The 13,698-nt window shown below is 40.7% G+C and overlaps 1 protein-coding gene across 6 annotated transcripts in view; it reads left to right on the top strand.

The window, feature by feature from the left end:
- FNIP1 (folliculin interacting protein 1) overlaps positions 1 to 13,698 on the top strand; it is a 118,077-nt gene that overhangs the window by 61,775 nt on the left and 42,604 nt on the right. For 4 of the 6 annotated variants that reach the window (XR_006283458.1, XM_043521422.1, XM_007053561.4 and 1 more), the window contains exons 5-11: positions 7 to 81; positions 646 to 737; positions 3,125 to 3,208; positions 4,269 to 4,340; positions 5,225 to 5,360; positions 5,903 to 6,104; positions 6,847 to 6,932. Coding sequence is in view for 5 of the 6 variants with exons in the window: in XM_043521422.1 (XP_043377357.1) it covers positions 7 to 81; positions 646 to 737; positions 3,125 to 3,208; positions 4,269 to 4,340; positions 5,225 to 5,360; positions 5,903 to 6,104; positions 6,847 to 6,932 (747 nt within the window). In the remaining variant the exon portion in view is untranslated. The remainder of the gene's footprint in view (positions 1 to 6; positions 82 to 645; positions 738 to 3,124; positions 3,209 to 4,268; positions 4,341 to 5,224; positions 5,361 to 5,902; positions 6,105 to 6,846; positions 6,933 to 13,698) is intronic. The other 2 variants (XM_037906915.2, XM_043521421.1) reach the window with 1 other exon arrangement.

Genomic DNA, 13,698 nt, shown 5'->3' with positions numbered 1-13,698 from the left:
TCATAGCTCCCCTCCTCAGCTCATGCTTAGCAAGGTTTTTACAGCTCGAACTGGAAGTAGCATCTATGGAAGTCTAAACACGTGAGTACATTAGAAATAATATCATTGAGTCTGAGTAGCTGAACCTAAGCACTACTTGGAAGAGAATTCTGATCAGGTCAGGAGCCTCAAAATTCTTTTTTCTACATCACAAGGAACTTTGTATTGTTTCCTGTGGCTTGCCTCTCCACTATTTGCTTGTGGTCATCTCCACCTCACCTTGCCTTAAACAAAGGGATGGAGTGTTCCTTCAGAGCAGGTGCTGGCATTTTGGCAATTGGAGACTGATCCTGCAAGGGGCTGTGTGCCTTTGATTCCTACTGAAATCAATGAGAGTTGAAGGCACTCAATAATACCTTCTGGGAGTGAGGTGTTACAGAGTGGGTCTTTCTTTCAGCTACTTGCTGCTCAGTTTGCATGAGCTAACTGTACAGCTGGCCCGGCTTTGTGAACACTATTAGGTGGTAGGGGGTTTTCCACAACTTTAGTGAAAGCCTGCACTAGTTGCTAGTCTGTTCCATTCAGGCTATCAATGAAATCAGACAGCACTGTACCAAAATGTGAATTACTGATTTTGTTGGGTTTTTGGTTGTTTTTTTTTTTTAGGTTGCAGGACAGTCTTGAGTTCATTAATCAGGACAGTAATACATTAAAGCCAGACCATAGTACAATTATGAATGGACTCCTTGGAAACATAGGTAATTTAAAAGCTTAATTTCTTTCTTGGTACCTTTGTTAATTGAATAAGCACTAGATTTTCAATCTGTTGTGAAAAATTCCATATTATGCAGCTAATAAAACCCACTGAAACAGTAGCAAAGGATTTTATAGAAAGAAACCTTGCATGGATTTGGGGAGAGTAAGCCATACAGCTCAGGTCTTGGTAATGGGACACAGAGTTTTTTTTTCCATCTTGGTTAGAGGTTTAAATACAGCCTATATCAGGAAACACAAATACAGCCCTGCTTAGTAAGCACCACTTTCCCTTAATTAGTTAGTTTAATTTTCAAGCCAGTTCTATTGTAGTTAGAATAAAATTGGCTGGAAAAAGTTAATTTTAAAACTTTGTGATCAGCTTCTGAGATTATCAGTGGACATACACACTTTTCTGCTCTAGCATCCAGACCTCTGAGGTTAATTGAATGTCTTGTTACCCCAAAATGGGGTTTTGGCTTCCAAATAACGGCATCAGTTCTTGGGAACAAGGGTCCATCCATGCCCTCATGCATCTCAATGGGACGACGTTTGTGCTTAACCTTAAACACATGTGTGAGTGCCTTGCTAGATCAGAAATGAAGTCATTCTTTTAAAATAATTTTTCATAGCTGAAACTGCAGAAATGAACCAGCTTTAAAAAGGTTCAGAAACATCAACAGATGTTTTTTCCTCCTTGTTGTGGCACACGTTTCTTTAAAACTTGCATCATCATTTGCAAGCTAATTGAGGTATAATAGTGATAATAGGCTTGTGCTACTTTTCTTGCCAGTAATTCGTTTACAAGGGAAGCCTTGTAAAGGGGTTTGAGACTGTTGTCCATCAAATGCATCCACATTTACAAAATGTGGAAAGTCAAAGTCGTACGTTCCCGTTACTCAGTATTTCTTTTGGGCTTTGTGTGAGATTTTTAGAAGTGCCTAAGTGAGTTAAGAGCCAAAGTAAAGAAGTTCCTAACTCAGGCATGTTTGGAAAATCTCACCTTTCCTGTGCAATTTGTATGACAGTGGCTTTTGTCTGGCAAAATGGTTAGTATGCCAACCCACACCTTCCTGGCCCCCACAAAAAAATCCACAGGGAAAATTAAAACGTGGGCATTGTCACGGTTGTGATTCAGTGACTTAGGTGTAGCAAAGCATCATAATGATGGCCTTCTACAGCAGCAAAAAGAAGGAAAATAGCTCTTCTAGCATGCTGCTGTAGGAGGTCTCTGTACGTCAGTTGGGAGTCACAGAGGTACACAGCTAGCAAATGATAGAGCATTTCAGAAGAAGAAACAAAAATACTGAGACCGCCATGAAACTGCAGGAACTTTCAATCCTTTCATCAGTGTTTGTTTACAGTTCCCACTTCAAGGCAGAAGGAACAATGGGCAAGACAGGGCTAAGAAGTTAATCTATAACTGGAGCATTTGTATAACTAAATTTAAAAAAAAAAAATGCTTCTAACCCACTGACTCTTGCCAGCTCATGATATAAAAAAAGTTTGTGTGTTTTGGTTGGGGACTGTTTACCCACTGCTCTTTTCATACATGCCTGCTTTTTTTTTTTTTTTAAAGCTAGTCCCTATCATCTTTTTCCTTAATAAAGAACTAAGTCACTTAAAGAGAAGGGAAGGGAGCTTTAGTTAAAGTGCAGCCTTCTGAATTTTTTAATTAATTTACATAGAAAACCTTGGGTGCACAATAGCTTCACAAATTCAGCTTTTTGATGCAGCTGGCAATTAACTAATTAAAAATGTCAGTGTTGTTTTTTATTTTGTTATGTATGCAGAACAAGCATAGTGTATTTCCCTGATGTAACTTACCTTTCAATAATGAATTTTTCCATGGTTTTAAAGTTGTTTATTTTTTGTCCACCATTCTTATGACTAACGTCAAGTATTGACTCTTAATTTTCATGAGCAGTGATTGTGACCTGTAATTTTTCTCGCCACTCTATTAAACTTAATTTATTCATGCTTTTTATTTTCATCATCTTCGAAGGTGGAGTACCCTAAGCACTCACTCAATGGAGATATTAAAACACATGTTTTACATCAGGCTAAATCTAATATCTGTGAATTGAGCTAGTAGGTGTTCTTAACTTCCTGCATAAATTAATTATTTGCATTTTAAAAGTCCCTTTTATGGGCGGTAATGTAAAACTGGATCCTGTTTTTAAAAAAAGATAATATTGGAAAGACAATGTTTTAGTCATAGGTACTTCAGCTTGGATTGTAACTCTTGCAGAGCATAAGAGCTGTATTCTTCTGTATCTGTTGGTCTGCATTTATGTTGGCTTATAACTTTTTTTTTTTTTTTTTCCCTACAGACTCAGCTCTGCTTTACTAACCACCTTCTTTCATATGTATTTTACGTTCTGCCATGTAGGTCTTTCACAGCTTTGCAGCCCTAGGCGAGCGTTCTCTGAACAAGGTCCGCTCCGCCTGATCCGGAGCGCCTCTTTCTTTGCAGGTTTGCAGTGTGCTGTGTGCATAGTCTAGTTGATGTAACAAAGATGTGTAGATCTGTAGTGTAGCCATGGAAATAAGAGATGTTTTAAAAATACAGTTGTGACATTGGAGGGCATGGGGAAAATGTAAAGTGAGCAGAGATGCCTGCTTTTCAGCTTTTTATCGTTTGTGGGAATTTTAAGCACATATCCTCGAGAGCAGTAGATGCTTTAAAAGTTCTGTTCTCTTAATGAGTTTTGTTTTATAGACACTTACCCATTTGCATGGTGCATATTTGTTTTTGGAGGCAATATTTGACACTAGTTGCTTTCCAAGCTAATTTAGATCTGGACTTGTTTTAACCAAATTTATAAAAATATGTAGTCTCTTTTGGTTCATATAAAATAAACAATGCTTGTTTTCAGTGGCTGGGTCTTACTTCCATGGCTGAGTAGCTTTTGTTTCACAGATCTGTAAAATATATCACATTTAAGATTATGATTGAGACACTTTTTATCTTCTATACACATAAGGACTGGCTATGAATACAGATGCTGCTCAAGGCTTAGCTGAACAAGCAATTCACTGTATAAAGTTTTAATAGTAATCCTTTTCCTTCCTAACTACTATTGCAAAATATTTTGGAAGAATTCTTTATTACATGGTCCAGACTTGTATATAAAGCATTTATTCAATGTTGCTGGTTTATACACGTCTAAAATCTAAGTTACTCTTTTTGTCTTTTACAAAGGGCTTTAGCTGCTTGGCTAATACCCTTTTGGTACATTAGAATTTTACTCCAAAATCTTTTTGTAGGAGAGAGAATGAATGTGGGTCTGGTTCTTTTTGTGCTTAAAATAAAGAGGCAGACTTCAGAAAAATATGTAAGAGCTTTTCAAATAAATGTTTTGGCTTGTTCAGCTTAGCAGCATCTCTTGGTGATGGGCTTGCACAGTGTGTTGAAAAATATCTAAATTAATGCAATGAGATGAGCATGATTTGGTTTTGTTAATTAACTGGAACACTACAAACAGGGACAGGAATGTATATTCTCTTGCTAATTGGTGTGCCTTATTTTACAGTTCACAGCAACCCTATGGACATGCCTGGGAGGGAGCAGAATGAGGATAGAGACAGCGGCATAGCGAGATCTGGTAAAACCCAGCACACTAAAGAGCACTAATGAATGATTGCTATTAGATATCCATCTATCCTGTTGCCTAAGCCACCTTCTCTGTTGCCTGGTGACCACCCTAAAACCAGAATCCAGAAATCTGACTTTCCCTCCTAAAATGATCTGTTTTGAAATGTATGTATTCATTTATTTTATATTTATGCAAATGCTAGAGAAGGGCACCTATCCATATACTTTAAGCACCCTTGATATACTTAAAAATACCTCACAGAAATACTCTGAGCGCAGTAGTACAATTGAATATAATCCACTCCCAATGAGCCGGGAAATTTAAAGACTCAAATCAAACTCATAACGTGTTCAAAAATATTGTGTCCCATTATTACTGAGGGCAATAATAATCTCCAGCTTTTAGAATGGGTAATTTCCCCCAATAAACTCAGGATGCTGGGCCTGTTACGACTGGGGACTTCCATCTCATAGGCCATCCTTCCTGTCTGTTTCCACCTCTGCTTTTGGAGAGTAGTTAAGGGGTTGAAACTACCAAGTTTCTTATCTTTTTGAAGAAGAATTTTCTCTCTCACACTTGTGGGGTTGGAGACACAGTGCAAGGTATCTGCATATATACAGTGCCTATGCTGTTTATTACCTCTACACTGGAGGGTTTAAAGTCTGTTCCAGCACATCAGTGCTGGTATACTTTGCTGGTTTTACTGTAAACTGGACATTTTTAAAATAAGATATGTGTATAGATAGGAAGGACAAGTCAGATGTTTGATGAGTTATATCAGATGCATTTAGTGGGGTCCCTCTAACTGCTAACATAATTTCCCAAATATTCTTTTCTTTTGTGTGCCTTAGCTATGTAGGAAGTGTTTCACTTGGTTTTTCTAATTCTTACAGCATCTCTTAGCAGCCTGCTCATCACTCCGTTTCCCTCTCCGGGCTCTTCACTTACCAGAAGCTGTGCCAGCAGTTACCAAAGACGCTGGCGTCGCAGTCAGACCACAAGCTTGGAGAATGGGGTCTTCCCTAGATGGTGAGCTGGAGATAATGCTGGTTTTACCTTAGGCTCTTGCAGATTCCTGTAGTCTGATTCTGCTCTGGCATACCCCAATGTAACACCATTACTTGCTGTGGTGTATTTATACAGGTGTAAGTGAAATTAGAATTCGATCTATGGTGCTTTTTGTGGTTTATTTATTCATAGTGTTTACTGCTTTTTCACGTAATAGAAACGGACAACAAATTGCAGGTAAAAATATGGGTTGAAGTTCTGAAGAGAAGGAGCCCTGAGATCCTAATAAAATAGCAGACCATTGGCAAAAATAGGTGTGAATTGAAATGCCAGATCTGAACTCCACAAACATCAGATCTGGACTTTGAGATTTAAGGCCCATCTTTCAATAACGTGTTATGCTTTTATAGAGTGACAACGCTGATGTTACCAAGGAAGATGATTTAACAAATGCACACAAAAGGAGTTAGCTTAAGTTAAATGTTCTGATATTTAATTACATAGAACTCAAACTGCCATTTAAAGCAATGAATTCCTCAAGCTTTTTCTTTTTCCCCTTCAAGGTCCGTAGAGGAAAGCTTTAATTTGTCAGATGACAGCTCTGGTCCCAGCCCGGGAATTGTTAGGAAAAAGAAGATAGCAATTGGTGTGATATTTTCACTCTCAAAGAATGAAGATGAAAATAATAAATTTCATGACTTCTTTTTTTCACATTTCCCTCTTTTTGAGAGTCACATGAACAAACTGAAGAGTGCAATAGAACAGGTAAACACAGTCTCTTGGGATTCTTTTACTTTCTATATTCGATTTTTTTTTCTTGCATCTTACTAATGTATCTGTAGATGATTTATGCTCAGTGGGCCAGATCTTTGACCCTGCTTCTTACTAACAGCATAGGGGCTCTGTTGGGGTGGGGACAAAGCATGCTGAATTATTCTGCAAGGATCACTGGAAGCTAGAACAGTCCTTAGGCTGCTCTCACTGGAATTTCAGCTCCCAACCAGCTCTAATATCAACCAAGGTTGAAAGGTGGCTTAGGACCTCCTTTGCCTCCTTTCCTCAGCTATACAAGAGTCTACTCTAGTGGATTGCATTGCAGGTTCAGGATCCTTCAGTGGGCTTGTATGGGCTCTAAATAACTCTAGTATTTTTGTTTTTTGCTGATTCCTAATCTTATCAGATTTTCTAAGAATGAACAGTTTTACATATAAATTCGTCTCAAATCCCTCTTCTAGGAAATGCTTTAGCAGTGACTATATGAAACCTCTGAACCCTTTTCTGGCTTTCATCACTGAAAGTGCGGAAGAGAAAGAGGCTGCAAACACATAAAACTCTCCCTACGTATGAAAATTAGCAATGTACCATCATTTATCATGTTTAAAAAAAATGTTATTTGCCTGACTGGTTGCATAAAAGATAAAGCCAGACACATGACTTTGTTTTCCATTTTCTTTACCTCTGTTGCCATGTCTGGCGTTCGTTTATCTGTTTAATGATTGTTTTCAAGGCTATGAAAATGAGCCGTAGATCAGCTGATGCCAGTCAACGGAGCTTGGCATATAACAGAATTGTAGACGCCCTAAATGAATTCAGGTGAGTATTTAGTCTTAAAGCTTTTATTGCTGTGTCTTTTAATGTGCTTGAGTTCTTCCAGATCCTTTGTAGTGCAGTGTTTCTCAACCCTTTCAGATTGGCAACCTCTTATTCAAAGTAAAAAATGAGTGCTGACCCACTTACCCTGACTGTAAAAGTCAGGGTGAAAACTGTATCAATGCTACCATTGCAAAGCCTGTATAATTTACCTGGGTGTATGTTTTTGAGAGGATGTCAGAGAGTACATGACCATGAAAGGGCAGAGCTGTGTGGGGAACAGGTGAGTGAGACTTTCTTTGCTTTACACTGTAATAAAGTTTTCAATGTCTCACATCCCCTCTGATTGCCTTTCATGGTATACCCTGCAGGTCACGACCCACTGGTTGAGAAGCAATGTTCTAGTTCATCTTTTCCTAATCTGTGAATAGAACGTAACCTTTCCCCCTCTCAGATCTCTGAGGGGAACCATAGTTATTGCTCATAGGTAGTTTGTTGGAGGGGAGGAGCATCTTTCAAAAAACGTCTAAGCTTTTCTTCTGACGCCTGCACAAAGGAGAGGGGCAATATCAAAACCTAGCATCTATTCAGTTCTGTTGAGAAATGACACAGATGAGTACATCACTGGCATTTTCCTTCAGTAATTCAGGTAGCATGGGGGATGGAGGGGCAAAGAAAAAGGGAATCCATCTGTTTCTAGTGATTTGTCATCACTTAAGTAGGAATGGCAGGATGCCCCTAAAAAGAGAGAGACCAGAACTACATTTAACAAGCCCTGTAGAAGGCAACATTATATTGTAAAAAAGTAGCTAACCTTTTGCTTTCCACTCACAGGGTGTTTTTCTTAGCAGTGAAAGATCCTGCGGGACCATTCATCTGAAAAAAATGACTTTTCAGTTTAGTTTCAGTCAGCAGAATTACAGTCGTGTTACTGAATAGCCATGGATTATGTGATATTTAACGGCAAACGTAGCACAGTTCTATTTTCCAAACATCTCTCATCTCATAATGAGCCAAATCCTCAGTTCTTCATGCATTTGCTTTAGTCTGTCGACTGTCTGTCCAGGATGGAGGGACAGGCCTGTAATACACACCACTGTGAGTCTTTCCAGCACCACCTGGCCTGCATATGCTGTCCTGGGGGCTATTTCTAGGAGCAGCCTGGCATCGGGAGACTTGGCAGGTTCAAAGGTGGCTTGAAGCGCCCTTAGGCTCCCTCCCTTAGCATTCAAGTTCTGTGCTGTGCTTCTGCAAGGCACAGCACAGAAGAAATTCACCCATGGGTTCTTCCCCTCTAAATAAGTTCTGTTTGGTTGTGCTGTAGCTGAAGTGTAGACGACGTGCACAGTTTGAATAGAGAAGTTGAAGGTTCTCGTCTGCATACTTGTAGGGTGAAAATGCACATTATAGGGCAAGATTGACAGGCTTGTTTTCTGAGGCTTTAAAGTATTGTCAAATGTGATCATTCACATGACACATTGATTGCGTAACCCTCAATGGACACGTATGTGTACTACTCGTTTTATGCAGCGTTTCCATGATGCTGTAAATATTGTTCCATTGCAGCGTAATTGGGTGAATTAAATCCAATATGGATTTCCTGGGGCTGCAGCCTTCGTTTGGATGATTTTATATTTTAACTAAGTATGTGAATAGGAATGTACGCTACAAATGCCCCTTTGCGGCTTTTGGTTGCCTTCTAGAACCTTATTTCTCTGTGCTGTGTAGGATAGTAGTGCTATATTGTAACTTGTGTACTATAAAAAATGTTGTTATGGAACAGAAAAACACTTGCTTTTGGTTTGGTTTTTTATAAGTAAAGTGTTTGTACCAAAAGAGGTGCATCTAAATATCAACATCTGGATTATTGAGTTCAGAAATCTATTTGGGGTTAAATGGAATATCTTCTGGATAGGCACTTTGATTTCTGCATTATTCAGCAAATTCGTGTGTGTGTGTGTGATGTTAACCCCACCATTAGCCCCATAGTGATGGCATTGTTAGTATATGTCCTTGCTAACAACGAGAATACGACATCCTTGACTCGATCTTCAGCTGGTATAAATCAGCATAGCTTCACTGAAGTCAATGGCACAACGTTAATTTATATCTGCTGAGAGTGGGGCTCCCTGCTTTACCACCAAGGAGTTGAAAGATTAATTCATGTACTTCTCTGAGGTAAAGTGAACATGAGGATGGTCCACCCGTGGCCCTCTCCTTGCCAACCACAAAAATCTGTTCTGGGCTGCAGGTAGGAAGGGGAATCCTGAGGGGATTATTCTTCTCACCATGTGCTCAGGCAGCGTCCATTGTCAGATTCTGGGACCTGCCTTGTTTTTCCTGAATTCCCCTTCCCCACGTCCCCCCGCCCTTCAGCCTTTCTCTGTGAGCTTAATTCTGCAGTAAGTAGCATAATGCTGCATCTCGCTGTCTTTCCTCCTTTCCCACGGGACATCTAGTCAATCCTTGATCATTCTTGGCCACGCAAATGGGGATTCCCGAGGGACACTTTGAACAGAGGCCCTGCCTTGTGACTTTCCAAGATACAGAGATTTACCATGAAGTTAGTTTGGTTCTGGGTTTCTTTCTTTTTTTTTTTAAGTAATGGTCAGATTTTTATATGCTGTATGTTAAAGATACAGACCAAGCTAGACTTTAAATCTAATGGGCACCAACTGCCTCTGGCCCTGTGTGGCTCTGACAGCAGCCCATGAATCACTAGGATGTATAACTTTCCTGAGCCACACACTTCTGCACTGGCTGCTGGGAATGGTAGGAATGCAAGACCTGCTACCATCCAAAGATACCCCTATGCAGGGAAGATCCTCTTGTGGCTGGAACAGATGGCTTTAGGTCAGCCTTGTGCTGGTATGGCAGCGTCAAGCTGCTCTAACGCAGGAGAGGATCCGGCCCTCTAGATTTTCTACATTTACCTGCCTGCACATGTTCTTATTTATGATTTGTAGACAGGACCTCGGGTGCTATGATAGAACAACTAGGGCTCCCACCTGTTGTGCTTGGTGCTGTACAAATACAGAACAAATAGACAGTCCCTGCCCCAGAGACCTTACAATCTAAGTAAAGAAGAAATTGTGCCCTGGTTTGCTCCTCTTACCTCATACTCCGAGAGGGGAAGCTGTTTCCATGAATGGCCCAGACTGAAATTTTTTTCCTGCTGCAAATTGTTGATATTAATAAATATGGTGCAAGTCCAGCATCAAACTCTAGATCTACCTTGAACTGTTATTCACTTTAAAACATTTTTAAAATTGTTTAAACTACTAATGGATTTAGCTGTTAACACTGGACTCGCAGGCTGAAGGCTGTCTTCAGATCTCAGATACGCAGACACGTGCTTTGTAAAGTAAGCTACTGTGCTTGCATACACGTTCAGATGCTCTCAAAACCCTAAGGGCCAAGCCAACAGAGTGCATTAATAGTGCTGATTATGCATTTGAATAATATCCATGTGGCATCTCCGGGTGTGGTAAATATGCAGATAGCTGAGGAAACATTAAAAACATAACAAGGGAAACACCTCTTGTAACATGCTTGCACCAGACTTAGGCCTATTTCATACCAGTGATATTTAAGCAGATTACATTACTGACGTCAGTGGAGAGTTCTGCTTAAAAATTGATGGTGCAGTATGGTCCCTTGCATTATGCATAACTCAGCAAGGTGCATGAGTCTTGCATATTGCATGGGCTGTCCCAGAGCAGCAGAAGGTATGGTGACAAAAAAGAACAGACATGCTCCTAATCCAAAATCCTGCATTCTGAGTGTAATATTTTTCATGTCTAAAGAAAATGCCCATTTTATAGAGGAAAATAAAATGGAGTGGGGGAGGGAAAGTGTAAGTGTTAATGAATTTTGCAAGCCAGCAAAATTATTTTAACATAAAAGAAAAATACTCTGAGCATTTTTAAGATTTTTCTCATCATAAAATAGTATTTTAATAACACTTTGCCTTCAAGAACCTCAAAATGCTTTACATACAGCAATGAAGTAAACCTTGCAACACCTCTCTGAGGTATTATTACCCCCATTGAGAATCTGAGGCACGGGGAGAAGTCCTTTGGGGCATGGACCATCTTTTTGATCTGACTTTGTGCAGTGCCTCTCCCAGTGGGGTTCCTATATTGCTACAAGAGTGAAAGAATTTTCCAAAGGTGTCACAGTGAGTGTAGAGCAGGGAAAAGAGTCCTAGAGTCTTGTGCTCTAACCAGTAGGCAGAGCTACCTCCAAAGGAGTACAGTTGCATTCTTAATAAGCATTATGGTTATTTGTCTTCTGGTAGCAGCCCGGGTGTGCTCTCTGCACCCACAGCAACACACAGCACAGCTCTCCGACGGCTTTGTGTGTGTGTTTGTGTATGTTTTCAAAGCTGAGAAATCTATTATGAGAGATGACATTTTCTTTAGGGTTCCCTGCGCTGCCAGGGACGTGTCTGCTCGCCCACCACACCAAGAGTGTCTGCGAGTTCTAGGCTAAAGTTCAGACTCCCCTACGCATTTCTAAATGTAACCCATTTTTAAGGTTCACAGGAAGAGTCTCTCTTACGAAGTGAACTTTCCCTGACTTGTCACTTTAAGGCGCTGATGTGCATACAGAATTGGGGAAGTTTGGGTCTGAACAGCGAAGGGGAGGGGCCTGGTCTGTTAAATGCGGTGTTTGCTGCAGATCATGGCTGGTGATCCATGAAAGTAGGAATATTTGTTCGTTTGTTTGGGAAAATATTTCTGAGTTTAAAGGAGGGATTTCCACCCCCATCTGCAGAGCTGCAAAGCAGTTAATCCTTGTCCTTGGTTTCTGTGCCATTACTTACATGTCTGGTATTGAAGGTTCCCTTTACTGCAGTCACATGCCTGCTGGCAGGTGGCCAGTGGAATCTGATCTGTCTCTGAGGAAACACTATCAGTTGCAGATGCAGCCTTGGTTACCAGAATAGTAAATAACAAGTCACAAGACTCAAGCTCTCCTTTCAACAAAAACAAATATTTTAATATCTTGGTTTTAGTGTAGAAATAGTTTCTTTTTCCTTTGAAACCAGCTGAACAGCTGCAGGGAGCTTGATTTGGTGTTAGTCTGCACTCACGGAAGCACAGAGGGGTTATTACCTGTGAGCTCTTAGATTTACCTCTGGCTTTTTAAGGTCTGCTCTCTCTCACGATGTAGAGTCTGACACCAGTTTTTTAGCTCTGTCATATGCAGTCTGATACTCAGGATCTCTCCCACTCGACTAATGGGATGTAAAGGCCACTGAAGAGAAGGGGCTGTGAATCAGGGCTGGTGGGAGGCTCTCTTTTCATAATCCTATTTCTAGCCGTAACTCGTAAGTGTGGCGATTTACCCTGGAGGCATCAACTCCCCAATGAACTGAAGCAGCTGCACTTTGTCTGAGACCTTCAAGCTCTGATGCCTCAGCACAAACACACTCCCCTCCCTACCACCCCAGGCCATGCACGCAGCCATGGCCACAGCATACTGTCCTACCACTGTTCTCTGCTTCCCAGAGCCCACACGGAGCCATGAGAAGCAGAGTGTAAGTTACAGCAGCCTAGGGGCACTAACTTAACTCTGAGGGCCACGTAGGCTGCCTGAGAATATGGTGAGCACAAAGGTGGCTTTAAAGCCACATTTGTTCCTCCCCTCTAACTCCCATCCCGCTTCTCTCCTGCCACAAGTGCAGGAACGGAGTAACTGAGACTCGAGCGCTTACTGTAAGATTTTGCCAAGGAAGAGAGGGACAGTTTTGAATGTTACTAACACCGGATAGAATTTGTTTTTAAAAATGAAAATCAATAGAGCGAATCATTTTTAAAAAGAGAGAAAAAGCCCTCCTCCGCCCCTTTTCTCAGACTGCTTTGCTGAACACTGTACAATATGTTGGAAGTTTTGACAGGCCCGCTGTGTTCAGTGTTCAGAGATTTTCCATTTGCTCTGAGGTTCCTGGCATTGTGTGTTTTTGTTTGTTTTGGGGGGGGGGGTTGTTTGGTTGGTTTTTTCTTTCTTTTCGCAGAGCCCAATTGCCTGAGGGCAATTTCTGCCTTTGAATTCTGCTGTCATACTAGAATATTTCTGTGGGCTTGCATCACAGACGCTCTCATCCAGAGCTTCTTCACTTCCAAGAGATCTTCAACTAAATCTTCATTGGTTCAGCTTTTTTGGCAGCTGCTTCTTGAGTGCGTTCATCTTCCTGGCATGCATAACCGTCAGTTTTCTGGTCTAGAAGTATCCGTTCTGAGCAGAGGATAAGTTTGGGGCCTGATACACTGATCTTTTGGAAAACACCATCATAAGCAAGAGATTTGAGTAGGCATGATTTACCAGGAACTGAGACGTGCATGTCTTGTTAGATGAAAGAAACTTGTTAATCTTTTTTTTTTTTTTTTTGGGGGGGGGGGGGAAGAGGAGGGGGGGATAAAGTAGTTGTTTAGTTGGGGAAAACCCAATTGAAGTGGTCAGGCATTTCCTTTGACTTCTTCAAAGTTGCTGACAGCATTGGCATGTTGCTGGTTTAATATTTTGTTTAATGGTGCTGTACTTAAAACAAAACTCAGGATGGGGGAGGAAAACTGGGCAATAATCTGAGATTTTAATCTGGTGCTTTAGCAAACAGTCAAAGTTCTAATCATATATTTACTGTCCTCTGTGAGACTAAAAAGGTATGGACAGATGCAGTAACCCTTCAGTCCAGTAATTACCTGCAGTAAATTTACATGTAAAGAATTAACTGGTCTGTCTCTCTGCAAATCCATACACTTAT

The sequence above is a fragment of the Chelonia mydas genome, chromosome 8 (genome assembly GCF_015237465.2).
Source record: "Chelonia mydas isolate rCheMyd1 chromosome 8, rCheMyd1.pri.v2, whole genome shotgun sequence".
Classification (NCBI taxonomy): domain Eukaryota; kingdom Metazoa; phylum Chordata; order Testudines; family Cheloniidae; genus Chelonia; species Chelonia mydas.
Note: the sequence above shows the minus strand (reverse complement) of the source record. Positions and strands in the feature narration are given on the sequence as shown.